A 24,501-nucleotide genomic window follows, 5' to 3' on the forward strand; every position below is an offset into this window, starting at 1 on the left:
TGTGAATTATGAATTAATATTAATCATCATCTGTTGTCCCTTATGCCATGTACAGTAGACTCTGTATTTATTTCAAAATAGTTTTCTGCTTTTATATTAAAAAGCAGCTTCTGTTGCATATACATTTCAATATAAAATAAAATATCTATGTGGTCTAATTTAAAGTGTTAAATGTGAGTGAACTGTGATGACTTTTGTCCAGTAGGCTATTGCTATTTTATAAGATATAAGAGCGCGGACCCATAGATTGCATCAGTATGTAATGTTACTTAAACCAAAAGTGTTACTGGTACCTGCTACTTCCCAATAGAAGACTTTATGTTTGGTTCCTTCACTTAACTTAAGAAACTGGCTTTTTACAAAACTATCCCTCCATGAAATCCTTTTTGCCTTTCACACTAAACAGTGTTATTTGCTCCAGTCTTCAGTAAGAAGAACATTTGGAGCCTTGTGTCTTGAAATCACACTTGTGTCATCAAAGGCTGTTTTGAGGTGCTTGCACAATGGGGAGGTTATTTCAGGAGGTCTCAAGCAGCGCAGGGTGCAGAGTCCAAAGGCGGTGCTTCTGTTGCAGTCTCACATAGACTGTCTTTGTTTGTGAAACACCCGAAGATCAAATAAAATTAATGTTCAAGGGGGAAAATAATCCAGGGAAAAACATTAATGATGCTCGCTCAAAGTCACCTTTTCACATCTATTTTGGATTCGTTTATTTTAAAAGCACACTGTTGTTTGTCTTTAGGGTAGTTTTACACACAGGAGAGAAGACTTTAATTTTCTCTGTCAGCTTTTCAGATAAATTAAACCTTTGCTTACACAAGGCCGACAACATTGCTTACAATACAATCCTGTACATAAAACAAGTTTGTTCTATATTAATTAGTGTTTATTTTACCTTGTTTATTTGCCGCAGTACTCTGCGAAACCTCAGGAAAGCCACTGACTGACAACAACTTTGTGGGACATGCAGGGCTACAGGGGAATGAGAGAGTGCAGTTATTCCTAAGCAACAATCCCGGTGACTAGCAACCTTAACAAGATTATAGTTTATTGGATTGGAGGATGTCTTGTGACCGCACAAAATGTTTGTCTCCTCCTGAGTCAACAAAAGGACGTGGAGGATGAGAGACGGAGAGTGAGGCGGAGGCCTGTCAGTTAACGTTCATGTTTAAAAGATCTGTCAGAAGAGCACAAGGGAGGATCGAAGGCCCGTGATCAACCTCTCTGTTCTACTATAAAGTCACTGTTAGATTATATATGCATGTGTGTGTTGTTGTCTTGCGGAAAGGGTACTTTTTTTTCCAATATGAAACCTGTGACTGCGGTGTGTTATGACTGTTTAGATGAGCCGGTCCTCCTGATGTAAATGGATTAAGTTACATTCCTGTTTATAAGCCTCTAAGTTTTTCCACATCGCTCCACTTCCCTTTGCTACAGTGGCTCCCTGTTGCAGCTCTCAGGTGGATAGTGGAGGGAGCTATACCTCACAGTTAAGGTCAGTCACAGCAGCATAACCATTGGCTGTCCCACGAGGCTGTACTGCCAACAGGCAAGACAAGTTACTGCCACAGCGAAGCCCCAGCGGGTTCCTCGTGTGGCAATCGTTTTGTGGTAATTTGAGTAATTGTGAGTGTGTCTAGAAATATGCACCACTAAAGCACAGTATGTACTGACATGATAAGAGCCTTAAAGCTGCAGTCGGTAAAGAGCAAAAAAAAAGAAAGAATATAAGACAGAAATTGGAGTAGAGTGAGACCTCTTCATGCAGCTCTCCCTCTCTCTGCTCTCTCTCTCTCTCTTCTCTCATCGTCTCTTGTCACATGCTCGGTTTTTTAAAAGACTGAAGTCAAGTTTTCTCTCAGAACAATTTAATTAAAATATGATGAAAGAGTATTTTGGATTTCTTTGCCCAGCTATGCCACAAATAATCTACCTGTCCTAGGTTTAATCTAATTTAAATACCGTCATTTGTGGTTGATGAAATTATCACTCAGCAGACTTGTTACACTCGGTACACAGTGAACAAATACTGAGAAGCTTGGGGTCGTCATGGTCCCCGCAGCTCATTTTCACATTTACAGATTGTACTTAAACACCCCTTGTAGACTGTTGTCTCATTTCAAACAAACAACAACAACAACAACAACATTGCTTAAACAAAAGTGTCTCCCATATGAATGTACTGCATTCTCCATTTTGTTAGTGTGTGTGTGTGTGTGTGTCTGTCTGTCTGTCTGTCTGTCTGTCTGTCTGTCTGTCTGTCTGTCTGTCTGTCTGTCTGTCTGTCTGTCTGTCTGTCTGTCTGTCTGTCTGTGTGTGTGTGTGTGTGTGTGTAATGGGGTCCTGGAGACACCCACTGTAGAGGGAACTAACACCGAGGCTTTTTCGCCACAACGGGGTCGCAACTGTACAAGATACAGTCAAGACACTTTACAGGTGTGTAGTTGAGATCAAAATGAAGGTTGACTTTGAAAATGGGTGTAATCCGAGTAAGGGGGCCAAAAGTAGGGAAGACAATGAGAGCAGACAATAATATAACAACAGAGAGGAAATCACACGTCGTGCTGTAACTGAAGCAACATTTATTGTTCGTGTTTGATCATGTGTTTAGTTCCACTTCCCGCAAACCGGCACAGACTAAAAAAGACCAAAGACTGAAATATCTTCATGGCTAAAAATGTGTTTCCCTCACACAGAGATTTTTTTGTCCCAGGGCTGTCTGTGTCAATAACTGTGTTAGACAGCAAGCAAACACTCTGTGAATGAGGAATGAACTCCCTGTTCCGTCAGACACAGTGGACACTGCGACAGCGAGGGGTCAAAAACATACTCAGCTGTCAGGTAAAGGGCCATAAAGCCGTAACTAAAAATAAGGTGACTAACCGTCAATACTTCAATCGCCTGCGCACTGGTTTCCGTTTGAAAATGAACCATTAGCTATGGCCCTGGAAGGCAGAACATTTATCTCAAAGCTCATGTTTTTAAAAAAGTGCAGCAAAATATGTGATTTGCTGTTATATACTGTTTATATATATGCTCTAAAAACATGCAATGCTTCTTTTATTGTCATTAAAAAGCTTTGTGTGTAACAATGACTTTTACAAAATTTCAGGAAGTTCAAAAAAGTTCAGGAAATGATTGAGTCCTTATTACATTTTACAAAGTAAATCCAACTCACTTATAAATAAACCACGGAGATATGTTGTTAAAGATGCATCTCAATGATTTTGTGCGTAGTGGTTTCTTCTATCAAAGTCTTTGTTTATATATTCTCCATGCCCTCAGCTAATGATTTGGGGAATCTGATTAAAATAACCCAGCCATTTCCTTGCAAAAAAAAAAAAAGCTGAGCACAACTTCAAGCAGCCTCTTTGAACATTGTTTCTGAACTGAAACAGCACCACACGGCTCCATTTTGCCCTTAGGCCCACATCTGGGATCAGATACATTTTCTAACCCCAGGCTTAAGGTGGAAAGACAGCACAAACCCTTTCCTTATCTATTATAACAGGCCCTTCACCTCCCATTCAACCCTCTGTGATCACAGATGACCAGTCAGATGTAAAGCCTTTAGGACCAGGAAGCCCTTGTTGTTTGAACAGGTCAGCGGCTGACGCAAAGCTTCTGTCCAATTAGAGATAATACACTGGAAACTGCATGCAGGAGCCTATTTCCATCAGCACCTGTAATTATATCAGGGCAGGTGGTGGTAACAACTTCTCCTCTCCCAGAGGAAAATATGGCACAGGGCAGGTCGGTGTTGATGTGCAGATGGGAGGAAGAATCAAAATAGATTGTTTAAAGGTTCCCAGCACTTGTGCTGGTTTATGACAACACCGTACACCCTCTTAGTCAACTTCCTGTCAGCTGTTGTCATTCACACCGACTGCACCCCGTAGATTTCTTGACTGCAACAGAAACCGGGACACATTTAGGACGTTACAACTGTGAAATGTTCCAGCTAAATCTTAGTCTATCAACTAGATAAGTGATTTCCAACCAGGTGTACATGTACTGTATTTTCCGGACTATAAGGCGCACCTAAAAACCTTCAAATGTCTCAAAAGCCGACAGTGTGCCTTATAATCCGGTGCCCCTTATATATGGACCAATATTGAGCCACAACAGGTCTCTCAACTACGGTGAGCAGCCGCCGACTCTATTTTCCCCCGTATAAGAAGTAACGCGCGGTGCATGTTGAGATATATGACTGTGTGAAGCGTGCCGTTTCATTTCCATTAGTGTGTTTGTGTAAAGAGCCCAAAATGGCTCCTATTACGAGACACGCTTACGACGCAGAGTTAAAACTCAAGGCCATTAGTCACGCAGTAGAACGCGGGAATAGAGCAGCAGCGAGTGAGTTTAACATGAACGAATCAATGGAGCGGAAGTGGACGAAGCAACAAGATGACCTGCGCCAAGTAAAGAAGACTAAACAGAGTTTCCGAGGGAACAGAGCGAGATGGCTTCAGTTGGAGGACAAACTCCAACAGTGGGTTGTTGAACAGAGAGCAGCAAGTAGAAGTGTCCGTGCAATCACTACTCGACTGAAGGCAACAGCGCTAGCACGCAAACTTAACATCAATGAATTTAGGGGCGATCCTCAACGTAACCCCAGCCTTGACTGTCGCGTCTATTCTATGCGCCTTATAATGCGGTGCAGCTTATATATGAAAAAAGTTTCAAAATAAGGCATTCATTGAAGGTGCGCCCTATAATGTGGTGCACCTTATAGTGCGGAAAATACGGTACTCCCCGAATATTGTGGAATATTATGGACTTGGAAAAAGTAAGTTAGATAAAAGTTACACAGTTTAACAATTAGCTAAGTAGTGGATATAGCTAGTTAGCTAACTTGTCTATGGTTGAAGTAGACATTTGGATTCAGCCCTAAACATATCTGCATTGAGGTCATCCACTAAGACTGTGGGGGTAGTGATCTAGATCTCCATTGTGCTCTCATTATAGATGGAGAATGCGCGGCTTGTTTTCACTCAGGCCATTTGCTGCCATTAGTATGCAAAACAACGTGAGCAAAGCCCTTAAAATGACCTGAACCACATCATCCATCACAGTAAACGTGAAGCTGTGATTTGGTCTGGAGAGCTTTAGCTGAGCTCTTCCTTCGTGTTTTCATGTTAGTGTGTGTATCATGCTCTCACAATCACCCGCCAACAGGAAAAAAATGTAATTCCTGGTTTGAAAATGATCTCACCTCTTCCCCAGAATTTCAGGTGGTTGGTTTCTTCTTTTTCTGGTTTCAGTAAAAGTTAATTTCAAGATCTCTTTGGTGCTGAAAGTGAAAAAAAAGTGTTGGAGTCAGCTCGCAGCAGTACATCAGGTCAGCCATCTGCACAACCTCTGCTCTATTTCCATACACATCTGGGAGAGAGAGCAGACGCTGACCTCATTTACACAATCACAAGAACACACGCTTTATTTTGCTGAGTAGAGATTATTAATAAAGCGTAAACCTGCAGAATCAGACTTTGAATGTTGCATCACAGCCGTGTTGATTTTGAAGACAGAGTCCACTTGTTTGCCCCATAAACCTTTTTTTCAGGTAAACGCTCTCGTTTAAAGCCAAAACCCGGAGGCGAAAACAAACACCATTTTTCACAAGTGTACTGTACATGACGGTCCGGCGGAGAGGTGCCTGCTGTTAACACGGAGCTGTGTGTTTGTGTATTTAGGGCCAGGAGCATGACTGAGCAGCAGGAGCAGAGTGAAGAAACAGGCCTGCTCCCGACACAGGACCTGGATCACTCCAAGGACGACGACACACACGGCCACTTCAGGCAAATCTCACACACACACACACACACACACACACACACACACACACACACACACACACTGCTCTGCAACAGTTCTTTTCCCCGTACACCATCTGTATCCTGTGCATGGTCATGGGTTACAGCCCCAGGAGATTTGTTTCCACAGTACTTATTTTGTGCTTTTATTTCAGCTGTATTTGATGTCAAACAATGGGAAAACGCACGCACACAAACAGAGATTTCACAAAGGGCGTTTTTCTTTCCTTTCCCCCAAAGGTCTGGTGAGAAGATATATATGGTTTGAAAATGTAAATTGCTGTAGATATACTTAGTGTTTAAATAGGTTTTTTTTGTGTTCAAATGCACAATGTCTGTGTGTCTGCAGACAGAATGTGTGCGTTATATAAGAAGGATTCAAGGCAGGAGCAGTATAATCCTGGGGAATCTGCTCCGGGATGGGATTTAGCGCTGATGCATGGTAGACTCCGTGACCGGGAGGGACTTTATGCACTTGTCAGTCTTGAGCTTGCAGCGCTCAGAGAGCAGTGTGTGTATCTTTAGTTTTATCCCCTTGCAGCGCCAAGTTCACCTTAACACTCCTCCGTTGCTGCGTGTGATATTTCAGGTGGTAAATATTTGTTTATTTAAGTGTATAAAGCTACATGACGCTCTGACACGACAAGTGATCAAATCAGGCTGACCACACATCACTGGTTTATAATGTTGTTATGGCTGATGACTTAGCAAACAATTCACGATATAAGCATCTAATGTTCACTCTCCTACATTTAGCACCTGGCTTAAAACATTTTAAACCAGATAATCTGAGGAATTGTCCATATCATGCTAGCTTGGGATGAGGGCTAAATAAAGCTCCAAATTTCATTCATTCATTCATCTTCAACCGCTTATCCCGGGGTCGGGGTCACGGGGGGTGCTGGAGCCGATCCCAGCTGACATCGGGCGTGAGGCGGTGTACACCCTGGACAGGACGCCAGTCTATCGCAGGCGACGAACATAGACAGACAACCATTCACACCTACGGGCAATTTTAGACTCATCAATTAAGCTCCAATTTTAGGCGAGGGAAAAACTGACATTGCCATATTCAAAGGGCTCCCTTGACCTCTGACCTCATGATATCTGAATGAAAATGGGATCAATGGGTCCCTACGAGTCTCCCCTTTAAATCCTAGTTCTAAATGGGACGAAACCCATGTTGCTTTTCTCCCGCAGTGCAAATGTGTCCTTTTCGCCTCTTCTAAAATGGTGTATTTCGATATTTCTGCCCACTGGTGTCCCTTAACAGTCTTACAGTTGCAGAAATTGGGTCTGACTGTAAAAGCTGGGACTCTTGTGGATTCTATGAGCCCACTAATATTCATGTGTGGTGATGTCAGTCCAGAGAGACATAGACATTCATTGTAGCGAGACCAGATTTTTAAACTTGACCTCACTGTAGAAAATGTCAATTCTCGGAAGGTAAAATAATATCAAATATGTCAACTGCAACAACTTATGGAGCATGAGAACGGCCTTTGTTTACTTATTATAATGTTCTAAACCTTTATTCACTCTAAACCTTTACAATTGGAATAGGCACCTAACAACACACAATGTTTATTAGAGATGAATGACTAGAAATGGGAAAGAAAAGCTTTGACAGATCCATCAAATCCCTCTAAATAGTTAATGCAACATTACCAAAATGTGCGCTACAATTTACTGAACTTTCTCCCTGATGATGTTTGATTTGCCCTTAATGTACACAGTATGTATCGCCAATAAGGAAATTACCAGACATACGGAAGTCGCTGCTGAACCTTCCGGTCCACGTGTCCCAATATTTGACGACAAAACACTTGGATAATTGTTTGATAAGATAACAAGATAAACATTTGCTTTACTTGATATGAAGCTGATTAGGAACTTGTGATTGCTGTAGAGATTAGCCTGTAGGTGCGCACAGGTGCGTGTGTTGGTCCACTGTAGGAACAAAACACATAATGATAAAAAAGGGGTTTAATATTCAAATCTTAGAAACTGTTTCAAATGAGAACTCTGATCTATGAATCTGATGCTTTGATTTTAAACTCCTGTACCTCTCCCTCATTATTCCTATCTTATCTCATAGTGAGTCACTTTTCTCAGTCCCAATTTCTTCTCCTCCAGCTCAATTATTGACTGGGAGTCCACTCCTACGCCGGCCACCGATGGGAGGTGTTCGCTTTCTAATTTGGGATTCAATTTAGGATTCTTTGAGCTTTGTAATTAGTTTCACTACTCAGCCTCACAGCCAAGGGCACTGAGATACACTGGCAAAGGCACATGTGCACGCACGCACGCACACACGCACACGCACACGCACGCACACACAGAAATTAGATTAATTTCCAAACCACAGCTTCTGAAAAGATGGTAGTGATCAATTTTTGGGTTATTACGCTTTATTACAGCTTATGTGCAGGACTGAGACTGAGGTGCACTGCATGTACACGTTGTGATCTATTTAAGCCCCCTGGCACCTGAAAAACCAAACTATTTTGCTGCTGCTGCTGCTGCTGCTGCTGCTGCTGCTGCTGTGTGAAAAAAAACCTTATGAAGACGCTGCTTTAGTGTTTTTCTTGTTTTTACTTCAGCTGAAAAAATTCAATTGGTTCCTCCGGGGCCTGTGAATTAACTTGAAACCCTCTGAATAATGTCCGAAATAAACCTTCAGTGACGTTTTGGTGAAGCTTGTGTCTTTGGCGACTGTCCCTCATATTCCCATGTCATCCCTGCATGACCTTGTTTATACCCTTTGTAAATAAATTAATAAATAAAAAGCTTTACCTTGACACACCACGTTCACAGCTCTCCTACATAAAGCCGTGATGGGAATTGCCTGTAGCAGTTTTCCTCTTACACTCACCTAGCATCTAGCTGTAGCAGCAGCACTATTGATTAAGACCTGGATCTTGTGTAAAAGCTAGAGACAGATGGAGCGAGAGCGAGGACTGGAGAGCCGGTGAGTCCCCAAAGAGCTGCCCGTGTTTTTAATAATCACTCTCTCCTCTCCACCTGGGAGTGCAGAGCCACTGTGGAGCCCATTTATAGGCAGCAACCAGCAGGCAGAAAGAGCAGCAGCACACATGCACTATTGTTCATAACACGGTCACAAGATAATGGGATGTCTTCTCTAGGAGGGGGATTTTTTAATGAGGAAAATGATGAATTTGCACATCTAGCATAAAATAATGAAATATTGGAAAGGTTAAACAGAGGGCGGCGTTTCAACTCATCTAATGACCTGCTGTGATTTAGTTTGGTTTTGGATTATTTATCATTTGAACTGCATTGAAATTATTTAAGAATTCTGACTTCAAGGTAAATTATAAATGTATTTTGGACGCACATTTAAAGGTCATATACTCATTTTTCAGGTTCATACTTACATACATACATGTTTACATGCTTTAATGTTAAAAAAACACATTATTTTTCTCATACTGTCCGTCTGAATACTCCCAGTCTGCTCTGATTGGTCAGTGTTTACGTGTTGTCCGCATCTGCACTCTCAGCGGCTCTGCACCATAATTGCAGCCGGGAAATGACTGTAGCTGCACTTTCTACCTATATATATAGTATAGCTGTGACATCCAGCCGTACAGCAGTCCTGACACAGTTTCTGAATACGGGCTGTGTGCGTTTCTCTGTGGACTGAGTGTTTTGGTATTTTTATTCATATAGCACCTCGACCTGCTTCAGCAGGGATCAGGCGGTCTGGTGAAAAACTCAAGTCCCCGTTGATGTTTGTTTCCTGCACCAAGCATTTTTCCCTTTTCTCTATGAAATAAAGCTGCCTTCAAGTGTAGTCCGAAATGTCAAGACCATGACAACGCTCTCACGGCAAACAATAATTGTGAAATATAACGTCTACTTGTGCTACATTAGGGTCACACAAATGGGCCATCAGTCCTATCGCCAGACAACCCTACAGCCGGAGCTGCTGGAGGCCATGTTATAATAAAAAAGACATGTAAATCTTACTTTTAACGATGTGGGACCTTTAATGATATGCAGGATTTGTACGTTTTGTAAGTAAATACTTCATAATATGATGTTTTAGTGGATAGAAAACATGTATTAAATGTACATGTTACAGTTAAAATGACATAAAGAAAATTTTTACGTTGAACATATAGCAGGAAAGAGACTACTTTGCCATTTTGGAGGTTATGCATGGCTGCATGGTGGATTTTCTGCTGCTGTTTTGAAGATTATACGTGATGCGAAGTAAGTGATGCATCACTTTAAGTATCTATGAGGTGTCTCCAGCAGATCCAGCCGGAGAGCAGAAAGTGCTGTCACAGCTGCACTGCTCTGCTGTAAACAACAGCTTCACCCTGCACACACACACGCCCATGCACACACACACACACACACACACACACACACACACACACACACACACACACACACACACACACACACACACACACACACACACACACGGAAGCTATAGCATCTGTCATCCCGCTCTGACACTTTAACCCTGCTTGGGTCTTTTTCCAGCCTGAGTTCTCTCATTGACTCTCTGGTTCTCTGAATGAAGGAGAAGATGATAGTAGAGTAACAATAGAGACATAAAATGGAATTACCTAATGCTTGAAGACATTTAGAGTCATATTACACGTAGGCACAAAGAAGCCTCCAGCATACAGGAGCACTGTGCGCACACACACACAGGGGATGGACACAATAATGTCTGTAAATAAATTACAGTCCAATTCACAACCATCCTTTGTGAAGCTTATAATGTTGTAACTGCTGTTATGTAAACCAGCCGTATGTGAAGGGGAGCCACTGAATGTTGCGGTTAGCTGCCTCTAATGTTTGCAGGTTGTAATATTATGCTTTAATTTATTTACATAGTGTTTGTGTGTATAATATTGTAGTCCTTACACTAAGGTTAGACACATGTTTTGTGGCATTAATTACGTTGCATAGAGAGCTGCAGCGTCGACGTATTGAAAAGTCAATGGGATTTTTCCATCAGATTTTAGGATTATTGCAGAATATAAGATTTAAAAGAGTTTATGACACTTACATGATATGTTCAGCAAGATGATCTTCACAATTTAACACGACTTTCATGATTTTTGAAGCGTGAAAGCAATTGCTAGTCACTGTAAACCCCTCAAAGTCAATTGTTTCATGCCTTAAAGCATTCTGTGGTTAACACATTTGAAGTTTTGTTATATGAAATCAAATATGACAGTCAATACCCCACTTTAAATAAAAGTAAAAGTAAATTTTGAAGCTTGTATGCGTCTTTAAAATAGCGGTTGCTAACATAAGGCTATAAACAAACTACACCACGTACTATCATCCAAATGATTTCGCTTGTACGGCGTGCTAACATTTAAATGTATTTAGCCACTTGTTAGCAACCGCCATTTTAAAGACGCATAAAAGCTTCAAAATTTACAAGTGGAGTATTAACTGTCATATTTTATTTCGTATAACAAAACTTTAAAAACCTGCGTTGACCACAGAAAGCTTTAAGGCATGAAACAATTGAATTTGAGGGGTTTACAGTGACTTTAGAACAGCTAAGGGCCGTTGTGAGGCGCGACACAGAGCCTCAGGTGGCTTATTGCCTTTATAAAATAGTGAATAGATAGCCTATAGCTGGCAATGTTTGATTAAATAAACACACAGCAACAAAAAAACAATAATGTATTGATAACAAATAGGCCTAATCATTCTTCCGTCAAGCAATGTAAGTGACAAAGCGCTATGGAAAGCTGGCATTGGGAGTCATATCATTCTTTTGACATAATTATGACACTTTCATCATTACCTCCCTCATCTCCACCATGAGGGAAACATGGACAGAGGCAGCAGAGTCAGGGAGGGTTGTTTGGGGACAGAGGTTATCTTCTTACCCAGAGGAGGGTCTCGCATCAGAGCAAGGACTTGGACAGTCCTGCTGCTATTAAGGCCACAGTGAGGGTTTTTACCTAATGGCACCGTGCTGTTTAAACCGTGAAGGACACTGTTCAAGGGGAAGACAACTGCGCTGATGTTACATATTTAAAGTCCCAGCTGAACTTTGGGCAGCTATGTTGAGAAACAGGTTTTCATGAAACATCTGGAGCAACAAGTTAGGATGAAATGTTGGGAATTGTTTTTGTCTTTTTAAGTTAGGTTTTAGGTCAGTTTTTAAAAAAGTGTAATTCAGGCGTAAAATCATCCCATGGCCTTTTCTGGCACTCACGTACATCATATAAGCCGTCAAGAAAGTTTTTTTCGTGTAACAACTATTACCGTAGAAAACCGTGAGTGTTGTTAACAGGGCGTGGCTAACACTGATGAGCTCGGGGCAGTACGGTGAAGTCATTAAAACGTCTTTTTAAACCACTAATACTGCTCATAATAGCACCAAACCTCTGCAGTAGCATGAGAAGAGTCTACACATAAAACGAAGCAAAGATGTATCTGACCGTTATTTCTTTCTAACATAACCCCGCCTGCTTACATACTGGAGGTTTTTATACCGTATGGTTAGCACGGTCACCTCACAGCGAGAAGGTTCCAGGTTCACATCCCGGCTTGGGCCTTTCTGTGTGGAGTTTGCATGTTCTCCCCGTGTCAGCGTGGGTTTTCTCCGGGTTCTCCGGCTTCCTCCTACACTCCAAAGACGTGCAGGTGTTCGGTTCATTGATGACTCTAAAATTGCCGTAGGTGTGAGTGGTTGTCTGTCTCTGTTTGTCTCTATGTGCCCTGTGATAGACTGGCGTCCTGTCCAGGGTGTACCCCGCCTCACGCCGATGTCAGCTGAGATTTGCTCCAGCCCCCCGCGACCCTGACAGGGACAAGCGGTTGAAGATGAATGAATGAATGAATGAATGAGACAAAAAAGCTTTGAGGATGAGGACTAACCGATGTGTACAGTCTTCCTGGGTCCTCTTTCACATTATTCCCATCGGATTCTGGAGGGTTGAAGATATCAAGACCTCACTTAACCTCCCTGCATTTTGATGCCTTTCTCTGTTGCACCGGATGAAAAATGGCTTCCACAGAGTGAGAATATCCATCACAGTAAACATGAAGCTGCAATTTGGTTTTTGCCAGCGCTTCTGTCTTATCAGTATCTCCTTGAGCAGAGTGTTTTCATATCAGCGCTGCGTTTCATCATGCTCTGCTCGCTGTCAATCACCCAGCACTCGCAGAAAGATACAGGAAGAAAGGGAAGTGTCTGTCAGGAAATAATCCCTCAGAACGTCTGGCCTTTCAGAATTTATGGATGCTTACATGTCCTCTTTAAAGCGTCTTAACTGGAACAGTAGTTCATTTCAATAACATTTTCCTTAAAGGTCTGATTAAACTGTATTCTGTGTGCTGGTTGGTTGTCTGCATTAGCAATAGATATGAGTATCATGCTGTGACATCTGCTGCACTGCTCTGACTCCTCCTGAGGCGATGAGTGGCGTTTGTGTGTGTGTGTGTGTCTGTGTGTCTGTGTGTGTGTGTGTGTGTGTGTGTGTGTGTGTGTGTGTGTGTGTCTGTGTGTGTGTGTGTGTGTGTGTGTGTGTGTGTGTGTGTGTGTGTGTGTGTGTGTGTGTGTGTGTGTGTGTGTGTGTGTGTGTGTGTGTGTGTGTGTGTGTGTGTGTGTGTGTGTGTGTGTGTGTGTGTGTGTTAATGTATTCTGACTATAAAAAGAAAGACGTGGATAATCTCCTGGCATGGTCACTACTTGTGTTCAAATAACTCAATATTTATCTGTGATTTTGTTGTTTTGTGACAGCCTTTGTGTCCCTGCAGTTATGCACAAACTAATGATTAACGCGTCACACGAAAGCTTTGGGATTTTCGTGCAATGTACACATACTCTGATACGCACGTGCTGTACACGTGCACACAAGCTAACATCCATTTGTCATACTGTCTTCAGTCCAGATGAAGGCATTCATCTGCCTTCAAATGTGCTCTATATATTTATTTATGTCCATAGTAGACTTGTAGGTCTATAATATATTGTGCGTAGAGTGGATTTATCATTAGGGCAGCCCCATCGTAGTTGATTAGTTGATTAATCGTTCATATTGGTCGGTATTGACTAAGATTTATTTTGTCAGTAATTCATTTTTTATGCTTTTTTCATGTTGAATGACCTATGAGCACATCTCTGTTTAACAGATTTAATGTGGTGCTTTTGCACGATTCTCAGTGGAGGAACTCGGTTTTATAGATCTGTTGATTGAAATTGTATCAGTTTTAGTCGACGAAGGATTTCTCTAATAGATGACATCCGTAGTTATCATTATTGAGAGGTTTAAGAAGAAGTGTCTTTATAATATTAAGTGTATTTTGTCCTTTCATCCCAGGTTTCAGCTGATTGAAGACCTGTCCTATGAAGATGTGAAGAAATGTTACCGGGGCTCGGTGAGTCTGGTCCTTCTTTGCATCCAAACCGTTACTGTGATTGGATCATGTCCAACCAAACCTAAATGTTTAATCTATAATAAAAGCAGCACTCCCTGTTAAAACCTTCCCTCTGATGTCTGATGAGATTTTGTGATTCCTTGACTCAGCATTTCTCTCACCTTTATACCGCAGTGTTGAAATATTCGGCAAATGATAATTGGATGCAAGAGCTTCAGCCAATATGACAAAATCTAATGCACATTGTATTTATTTATGTATCTTTTCTGATGTACATTTATTAGGACTTGCTAACAAGCTAGAAAAAACAAATATGCTGCTATTATAAGTGTGTGAGAAATGACTAAATGTCCCCTGCTTTCCCCCCACTATTGTCAGATATTTTAAGCTCAAGTATTCTGAAAGATTTTAGAATCAACTCCTAAAACTGAACGAAGAATAAACGATCATGTTTATTGACATGCTCTGCATTGCTATACTGTATAATCCTAAATTACTATCATAGACATCCCTCAATATGAGACACATACATTAAGAGCATCATTATCTAGTGAAAATAATACAGTCACACCACAAACGTATCAACTAACACGATTTGACCTATTAATTCAATCTGCACATTTACTCTGGGCTTTCCTCCGGTGGTGATCGAGCCCTCTGCATTACTGTATCCCACTGTCAGCGCCATATTCCTGAGGACAGGAGCTGCTCTAACGTGAGCTATTAATAGAAAGACAAAAACAGGAGCCGCAGACAGCAGCAAACCGGGCAGATACGAGTCGGAGGGAAGATAGAGGAGATACGGGACAGGACAGAAAAACAGGGAAAAGAGAGTTAGAGATATGTAGAGCTGCGAGGGAGGAGAGCTGTGAGTGATTGAGACTTTGTGTGTGTTCAGATGGAAAGGGAAAATGTAGGATTCTCTCTGAAAAGTGAGGACTTTTAGGTGTTGCAGACTGACACTAGAGACAAACTGACAGAGGGAAGGAAAGGCAAAAGCAGAAATGGCTTCAAGTGAGTAGAGAGTCCCCCTGTGTGTTGTTTTCCAGCTCAGGATGATGAAGGGCAGAGTGTGTGTATGTGTGTGAAGGAGGCAGCGGGAGAGGGAGGGTGTCAGCTGGGTGCTGCAAAGTGTAGAGTCACTGGAGGTGTATTTGAGACAGAGAAAGGAAGCCTTGTAGTTTCTGAGAAAGAGCTCAGTGGCTGTAAGCTGAGGCGTTGCTGCTGAAACGCTGTGGTAGTGTGTGTGTTTGTGTGTGTAGGTGTACACATTAGAGCCTGGTGTGTGTTGGTAGGTGCACGTAGACTAGATGTAAACAGTCCTCCATTTCAGCCCCGTACTGACCAGCGACAGGGGAACAGTGTGTGTCTTGCAGCAGCTTGCTCCAGGCCTTGGATGTGCGCGAGTGTGTATGTGTGTACGGTGCCAACGTGCTGAGCCTGGTGCAGAGCTCGCGTCCTTTGAGGGAGAGGGTGGTGTCTGCGGCGAGCGGAGCAGGAGTGGCCGGTGGTGGCGGAGTGGCAGGTGGCGCTGTGCAGGCAGGCCGGTCCGCCAAGGAGCTGCTCATGACTCTGCCCTGTCCCTCTGCACAGACTGTCAGCAAGTACAACTCGCAGTACCACAAACTGTTCCAGTGTGTGCCCAAGGATGAGATCCTCATGAAAGGTACTGTCTGTTTTACCATGAGGGAAACTGTAAGTCTGTGTTTTGTACTGCAACATCTGTTTTTTTTAATAATATTAATGTTGATATTGGTCATACATCTGCAATTTTGCCTGTTTTTCATTTTTAATTTGTTCCTGTTTTTCTAATAGTTTCTCTTTTCTTTTATTAAATATAAGATATTGGCTTTTAAAGTGATCCAGAGTTTAAATGATATGTCAAATAATCATAAGTCAATCGACAGAAATAAATGGCTTTGGAGCGATTTAAAAAAAAAAAATGTAGGCATTTCTACATTTTTCTGACACTGAAAAAAATAATGATGTGATCCAATGTTGATATGATGGAAGCGCATATACTTTATAAAAAATGGACGTAGCCGTATACCTCCGAGGAGAAGTGAGGGCCAGCGGTTAGCTGTCACTCAAGAAGCCACGCCCTAATTATTCATAAAGTTTAACCTCCAATAAAATAAAAACTAGCCTGGTACAAAAAAAAATCACCCCCCTCAATGTTGTCATGGAGATATGACCTAAAGATACAGACTAGAATGTTTTTTTGTATCAGGCCTTAAATAGCTTAATTATGCTGTGAAAACGGCCTGTTTAACATGGGGGTCCATAAGAAATTGCGCTATTGTGCAAACTACTCCTAGTGGACACTTGGAGAACTGCAGTTTTTGGCACTTCTGTATTGGATCAACTAGAAAGTCGCTGTGGTGGGGGCTCGTGGCAGCTGCATAAATGATCAAGTATACACTTAAATTCCATTACTGTTGCACACTTACTATATTCAGCAATATTTTTAGTATCTTTAGTAATAATCTTAATAAATAGTAAGATTTGCTGCCCCCTCTGTGTCGATTAGTCAACTAATCAGTCATTTTAATCGCGATCGACATTTCTTTATCAGATTTTATGCTTTTGTCATGTTGAATTACTTATTTCCAATAAACCTTTGAGCACATTGCTAAACACAAGATCTAAATAGGTCTTGCTTTTGCATGATCATTTTTGGGGAAACTGAGTTTCACAAAAATGTCTAATAGGATAAAAATTAAGAAATTAAATCACATTTCAGATGCTAAAGGTCAAAGGTTAACTTCCCTGTGACATCATAATGTTTCATAACTCAGGAACAGAAATAGTATTCGAACAGTGATGATTGTTTGATCTTGCTGTGCCAGGTTGAAGATGTGTGTGAAGCATCAACTTTTTACCCAATAAATACACTTGATACCTTTTAATGAAGTCCTTCAAAGTCTCCACTTCATATATTATGCATGTCTTGACCATTTGGTTGTAAACACAAGATGGCAGATAATGAAGTTGTCATGTTACAAACTCTTTAAGAAAAACTATTTTAAGTGTCTTGTGATGGTCTAAATTCTGTTTAATACTATTCTGACATTGTGGTGGAATCACTGAAGTAAGTAGCACAAAGTACTAAGGTTTGAGCAGCTTTAATCTGCTGCTTTTTATTTACTTTAGGTTGTTGTCTGTGCGCTGTGTCCCTTCCATCTGGTTCAGAAACACTCGACCACTTGTCCAGGACAGCCTGGACTCTTCTGTTCCCACAGTTCAACCTGGTCACTCCCACTGCGACCTGTCAATCAGGACAGAGGCTTAACAGTACATATCCATGGCACTTTGTACATTTGGATAGCCATGAACTTTTTTGGGGGGTGTTTGACCCTTTCACAGTGTGTTTTTAGTTCATGAAAGTTAATTATAACATTTTGGTCACGTAAAAATATCGTGTTCAGCGTTCAGTGGGTGCTAGCACTAGCATTAGCAGATAACTTCACCCTCTCTTCCAAATATGGGCTCCAAATTACCAGGAAGGCGACGGCCAAAACGCCAAACTTGGTCTTGTCTAGATCATAACCCAAGAGTTTTGAAACTCTTGCAAGACGTTTGAGGTTAGGCATTGAGCTCGAATGGTAATGGTCAGGAAGGGATCAGTCGTTGCGAGAGTTTTCACAAGTTTTTGCAAATCTACGGTTAGCATCTCGACACGACCGCCAAACTGCACAACAAACAGGTGACATCACGGTGGTTACATCCACTTCCTTCACAGTCTATGGGAGAGATATAAAAGCAGGAGGGTTTGGAGATAGTTTTGATAAGTTGTTTTGCTTTATCCAGTTTACAATTGTTGAAAGAGTAAAATAAAAAATAGTGTTTCTGTCTCTTCTGTTCTCAGTGTACTCCTGTGCCCTTCTCAGAGATATTCTCCTACAAGGCCGGCTCTACATTTCAAGAAACTGGCTGTGTTTTTATGCCAACCTCTTCGGCAAGGACATCAAGGTTCGAAAAGACTTGACAGACAGCTAAATAATCTCAAACTGACTGACAAACATGAACCCGATGTCTCCCGGTCACAATCTGACAGGCTTATTGGACAACTTGACACATTATTGGACTGAAAGTCATCCAGGACTCTTGGCTGTTTTTCACGTTCACAGTCTTAATTCTCCCACATAAAAAAAGGTCTCCCTTATGTACCATGTACAGGTAGACTTCCTGAACCTTTAACCTTAACCAGTTATGGGATTTTCTCTCTGATGTTGTGCATTGTTCCCTTTTCTTCATTTCCTTGAAACCAAACCTCTCCTGACATCTGAATGACAATAAGCTACTTATCCAGACTGCATTCCTCACATTCTGACTCTGAAATAAGACACGTTTCATGTCCAGTGCTGAGTTCCTTCAGGGGCTTTTCCTGAGTGTATTTCACAGGGTTTCTACAGGGCCTTAAAAAGTATTAAAAGTTGATGAAAAAGCCTTAAAAAAGTCTTCAATCCCATTTGAGGTATAACATTTTGTGGCTTCAACATGTGGATTTGTCCAAAGAGATTGCAGCTAAAGTTTGTCTGAAATGAATCAGCAGGTTTAATTTATTTATGCAATCATGATTTCATTTGATGTCATCTGAAAAGGACAACCATTAGCATATGCACAGCTCACTGACCCACCGACTGACTGCTGCTTGATGTTGCGGCAAGGTTCCTTTACGCTCAGGTGCTACCGAGCTAACAGGGATATGCCAGCTTTCTTACAGTCAATGTGTAGTGAACGTAAGTTAGAGAGGGTTGCTGATATAACAGGTTAGAACTCTTAGGGCGCACTCACACTGTCCATCCGTACGGTGCCCCGTGCTTAAAGGTTCTTGTTCCCCCCCTCCCTCTCTCCCCCTGTGGGCCAGGCCCGTTTGCATTCACACCGCCTGGGCCTCGGCGGAATGCTTCTTGCTGCCTATACGTCATCACGCCGTAACACGTCACACGCATTGATTGACGTCATCGTGATGCGTCGCTTTGTTTACAAATCTTTCCATAGACCTCAGAGTTTTTGAGCGTCTTGTCCGAAAGTTTTTGAATATTTTCATCCGACCAAATCTGCAGTAAACACTCCACCTCTGCATCACACCAACGTGAACCTTTCGCCGCCATTGTTTTAATTGTCCGTGCATGGTCCGTCCTTCTTTTTTATATGTCCGAACAGGCGCACAGGAAATGACGTCAGAACCGCTGTAGGCCCCGTGCTCGTACACGTGCACACGCTCGTGCTCGTACATGTTCAAGTGTGCTTTACAAAAGCCCATCTCTCCCAAACAGGCCGTGACCACTCACACTGGTCAAACAAACTAGACTTTAGCCGTGAAACGTGCTTGGCCACGGTACAGATGGACAGTGTTAGTGAGCCCTTAAGTGGCGATGGGCTCTCAAAATGTCTAGAAAGGGTCTTAAAAGGTATTCATTTTAACCGTAACCCTGATTTCAGTGTCTGCCTTTCCTTCCACCATTTACATAAATCACTCTTTAACTTACCTGTACTTTTCTCATTAAGCGTCTCCTTGTAAATGTTATTTTTGTGCCTTTTCCCATCTTCTGTAGGTGGCTATCCCTGTTGTTTCTGTGAGGCTGGTGAAGAAGCACAAAACAGCGGGCCTTGTGCCCAATGGCTTGGCTATCACCACAGACACCGGCCAGAAGGTAAATACGTCCATCACAGTCACTAAGAATTAAAATACTTGGTCTATGCTGATTAGCGCAGCATGGCTCTTTTTTCCAGGAGAGGTGTGATGGAAAATACAACACCATGCTATAGATAGAAGCAGAGTGGAGTCCCAGACTGGTAGCAAGAGAGATGAAAGGGTTTATCCACCAATACGGCAGCGTTCAGAAGGGCTCCTTAACTTCCTTCCACATCAGCCTGTCATCGCGTGGTGTTTCCAAAGATATAATGTACTTTTCAGCTTCTGTTCAGGCCCCAACAGCACACGAATAATACCGGTAATAGCCTGCAAGCTAACTTTAGCACATGGTGACATCTAAGTTTTGTGTCTTCAAGTTTGTTGAATTGTACAAACAAAAGATTAATAATTTTGAGGGCGCAAATAACAAATTATGTTTTATACATTTATGAACCAAAATAACATGCTGCTGTTTAGCAGGTAATATTTACTGGGTTTACCACAGCCCTATGTTCCCACAATCCTATGTTCCCATAGCCCTATGTTCCCACAGTTCTATGTTCCCACAGCCCTATGTTCCCACAGCCTTATGTTCCAACAGTCCTATGTTCCCACAGTTCTATGTTCCCAAAGCCTTATGTTCCCACAGCCCTATGTTCCCACAGCCCTATGTTCCCACAGTCCTATGTTCCCACAGTTCTATGTTCCCACCGCCCTATGTTCCCACAGCCCTATGTTCCCACAGCCTTATGTTCCCACAGTCCTATGTTCCCACAGCCTTATATTCCCACAGCCTTATGTTCCCACAGCCCTATGTTCCTACAGCCTTATGTTCCCACAGCCCTATGTTCCTACAGCCTTATGTTCCCACAGCCCTATGTTCCCACAGCCCTATGTTCCCACAGCCCTATGTTCCCACAGCCTTATGTTCCCACATCCCTATATTCCCACAGCCCTATGTTCCCACAGCCCTATGTTCCCACAGCCTTATGTTCCCACAGCCCTATGTTCCCACAGTCCTATGTTCCCACAGCCTTATGTTCCCACAGACGTATGGTCCCACAGCCCTATGTTCCCACAACCCTATGTTCCCACAGCCCTATGTTCCCACAGGCCTATGTTCCCACAGCCCTATGTTCCAACAGCCCTATGTTCCCACAGCCCTATGTTCCCACAGCCTTATGTACCCACAGCCCTATGTTCACACAGCCCTATGTTCCCACAGCCCTATGTTCCCACAGCCCTATGTTCCTACAGCCATATCTTCTCACAGCCCTATGTTCCCACAGCCCTATGTTCCTACAGCCCTATCTTCCCACAGCCCTATGTTCCCACAGTCCTATGTTCCCACAGCCCTATGTTCCCACAGCCCTATGTTCCCACAGCCTTATATTCCCACAGCCTTATGTTCTGACAGCCTTATGTTCTGACAGCCTTATGTTCCCACAGTCCTATGTTCCCACAGTCCTATGTTCCCACAGCCTTATGTTCCCACAGCCTTATGTTCCCACAGCCTTATTGTCCCACAGCCTCATGTTCTCACAGCCTCATGTTCCCACAGCCTTATGTTCCCACAGTCCTATGTTCCCACAGCCTTATGTTCCCACAGTCCTCTGTTCCCACAGTCCTATGTTCCCACAGCCTTATGTTCCCACAGCCTTATTGTCCCACAGTCCTATGTTCCCACAGCCTTATGTTCCCACAGCCTTATGTTCCCACATTTGATATTTATCACACGGTGTGACGGTTTGGGAATGCTTTTCAACCCTAACCTTAATACATAGGGCCTCATTTAGAAAAAAATGTTAGAAACGTGGGAACATAGGGCTGTGGGAACATAGGAATGACCCCTATTTACCGGGTTCATCATCTCATAGTATTGAACAGAAGCAGAAGAATTAAGATCATTCTGTGTAAACAGGTTTCAACAAATTAGCTCCTCAACTGAGCTAAATTAAACAAAAACATTTAGTTTGGCTTTCCGAAGCCTTCTGTTTATATTAAAAACAACAACAACACTGTTCGTAGTTATGCGCTCAGGCTTTCGTAATGGCACATATCAGCTTCATGAAGCCTGTTGCCACATCACACACACAGACACACACACACCCACACACACACTGACACACACACACACACACACACACACACACACACACACACACACACACACACACATACTCAGAAGAGCTATAGCACATGTTTTTAAGTGCTTCTCAGACATTCATCTACTCCACTATACACTCATATATACATACAGCACAGTGCATGTGCATTGCACCTCATCGTTTATTCATAATGCAAAGCTTTAATTATTAATAAAGAGAGTGACTGGGCTGGTTTTTACCAGATAAATGTAAAATTGTTAGGGTTAACGTACTGTCAGCACTGAGGTCTGCTAGGTGTGCATTAGATAACACTTAGTTTTCTCAGCAGAAGTCTTTATATGATGTCTGTCTTCACCTTCAAACGGTCACATGCTCCCCCTCTCTTTCCCCATTTAACGTTGGGTCAGCTAGTCTAAGCACAACACAGCAGTGTAAAATAGTTGTTTACATTTCCAAGTGTGCGAAAACACTATTTTGAAATTGGTCTGAGGTTGCAGAAAATGAGCAAATTGATCCGCATGGAAGTGAAATATTACACAACTATATCGGAGTCTGATCCTGCCGCTCAGATTAGAGTGACAGCCTTACTCAGTTCATGTGAGAGACAGTATATAGCATATGGTGAGGTTAAAGATATGTCTCATGCACTGTTCAAGGGCAAATATCCGTCACCATATATGTCTGCACGATTGTGTAATGTGCATTACGTAACCGTGTGCAGTGCGACTATGCTGCTGAAGATGACTGAGGTTCTTGTTTATGAGGTGAAAGGTTCACTGCTTGTGTCGGTAACAACAACGCTCACGCTTGGTTTTTTCTATTTTTGGAGATACAGCAGGATGGAAACAACTGATAAAGTGTTCACAAAGTAACACAGTGTTTCAGACGTTCATAAACACTTTTTAGATAGCGTTGATATTTATCCAGGTCAGAGGGATATTTGGGTAAGCTGCCACCGACCTGCCATTCATACTTATTCATGAAAGAATGAAACGGAACAAAAATATCCTCTTTGTGCCCCAGATTATGAATCTCTAAATTGTTGTTTGCCACAAATTATTCCTTGCAAAAGTGTACTCTTCCCCACTAATGTTTATATATTATAATATAATATATATTATTGCTTTGTATGGCTGCAAATACAAATACTCACGCACCTCCCTACACGACTAAATGATGATTGTATTCTGAGCAGACAGTTTTGTGCAGACGCTGATGATCTCAAGTGCTGATATTTCAGATAAAGTGACCAAGGTTCAGATGTATACGTTTATAATATTTGCAAAGGCAGGTTGAGACATGAAATAGAACATATTCTTGATCTATTTCTTTATTCAGTTTCCCCACAGGGCTCATCAAAGTTTAATATCATCTCTAATCTAACACAATTTTAGTGATAAAGGAAAAGCTGAGTATATGCTATCCATGGGGTGCAATAGAAACCTGTTCAACAGCTGCTTGAATATATGAATGAACTTCTCTGTTTAAATTATGTGTTTGTTTTTTTAATTATAAACCAGAATTATAAACAGAATATCATCATCACAGTTTCTCTTTTTTATTTTCTCAGTATGTATTTGTATCTCTGCTATCAAGAGACAGTGTATATGACGTCCTCCGCAGGATCTGCACCCACCTACAGGTCAGAGGACACACACACACACACACACACACACAGACAAGCGTACTATTCATTCAGCCTGTATGCTGCGGTGTACGTGTACGTTAAAGAGGTGATTTCCTTTTCTCTCTCCAGGTCAACGGCAAAAGTCTGAGCTTGAAGCAGTTCATGGAGGAGCCCACGTTGTCGCTGGTCAGTAACAACATGTCTTTGATAAAATCTCCAAATTGTCAAGATCAAACTGAAAGAATAGCTGGTAATCTACAATTCATATAATTTAAAGGTTAGTAGATGTTTTCATGTTGGTCAAAAAGCAACTCTCGCTTCCAGCTACCCCTGACCTGAAGGCACAATTATCCCCCCAGAGTCGGCAAGATGCTAGTGAAGAGCGCTGCGTCTGTGCGCTATTAAAGGCCACTCTGCGACAGAACAGCTCTTGTATTAAGTAATAATAAAGGTCTGTTAACATGCTCGTCCTTGATCACGCTCCAGACTGAAAGTATTTAAAGAAAAAAAAGGATGTTCATGTTGCAGTATATTCCATGAAAGGATGGGTAGAGCTTTGCTGCTCTCAAACACAGAAAGTGTTAAGAGGCCTGATTTATATTTACAGTTTGTAATCATGTTAAGACATAAATGCAGAAATATTCCAACTATCAAGAATATCCGTTCAGCTGCTGAATATCTTTACATTGTAGCTTCCATAGGGTTTGGTCCTGCAACGTATTATATTTACGAAAAGATATGCACACAAATGTGTATGGAAATCGACCCTAAGACGGCGGTGACGGACTTCAGTCCACAAAAGGTGTCAGTTAGGGTTATGCATCAAACGCCTTGAAACGACCTTTGAAACAAGTGGTGGTTTGGTTTAGTAAGTCTGGGACATGAACACCATTGGGAAACAAACCCCACTCGCCCTGG

The 24,501-nt window shown here is 42.0% G+C and overlaps 1 protein-coding gene across 1 annotated transcript in view; it reads left to right on the forward strand.

The window, feature by feature from the left end:
- The window catches only part of gramd2aa (GRAM domain containing 2Aa), a gene marked incomplete at its 3' end in the record, with an annotated part of 36,000 nt that overhangs the window by 5,499 nt on the left and 6,000 nt on the right, over positions 1–24,501 (forward strand). The window contains exons 2-8 of the mRNA XM_083927537.1: positions 5,694–5,798; positions 14,150–14,207; positions 15,801–15,873; positions 18,076–18,179; positions 19,769–19,867; positions 23,527–23,598; positions 23,713–23,769. Coding sequence (XP_083783663.1) covers positions 5,694–5,798; positions 14,150–14,207; positions 15,801–15,873; positions 18,076–18,179; positions 19,769–19,867; positions 23,527–23,598; positions 23,713–23,769 — 568 coding nt within the window. The remainder of the gene's footprint in view (positions 1–5,693; positions 5,799–14,149; positions 14,208–15,800; positions 15,874–18,075; positions 18,180–19,768; positions 19,868–23,526; positions 23,599–23,712; positions 23,770–24,501) is intronic.

Source organism: Echiichthys vipera (genome assembly GCF_963691815.1).
Source record: "Echiichthys vipera genome assembly, chromosome: 1".
Taxonomy (NCBI): Eukaryota; Metazoa; Chordata; class Actinopteri; order Perciformes; family Trachinidae; genus Echiichthys; species Echiichthys vipera.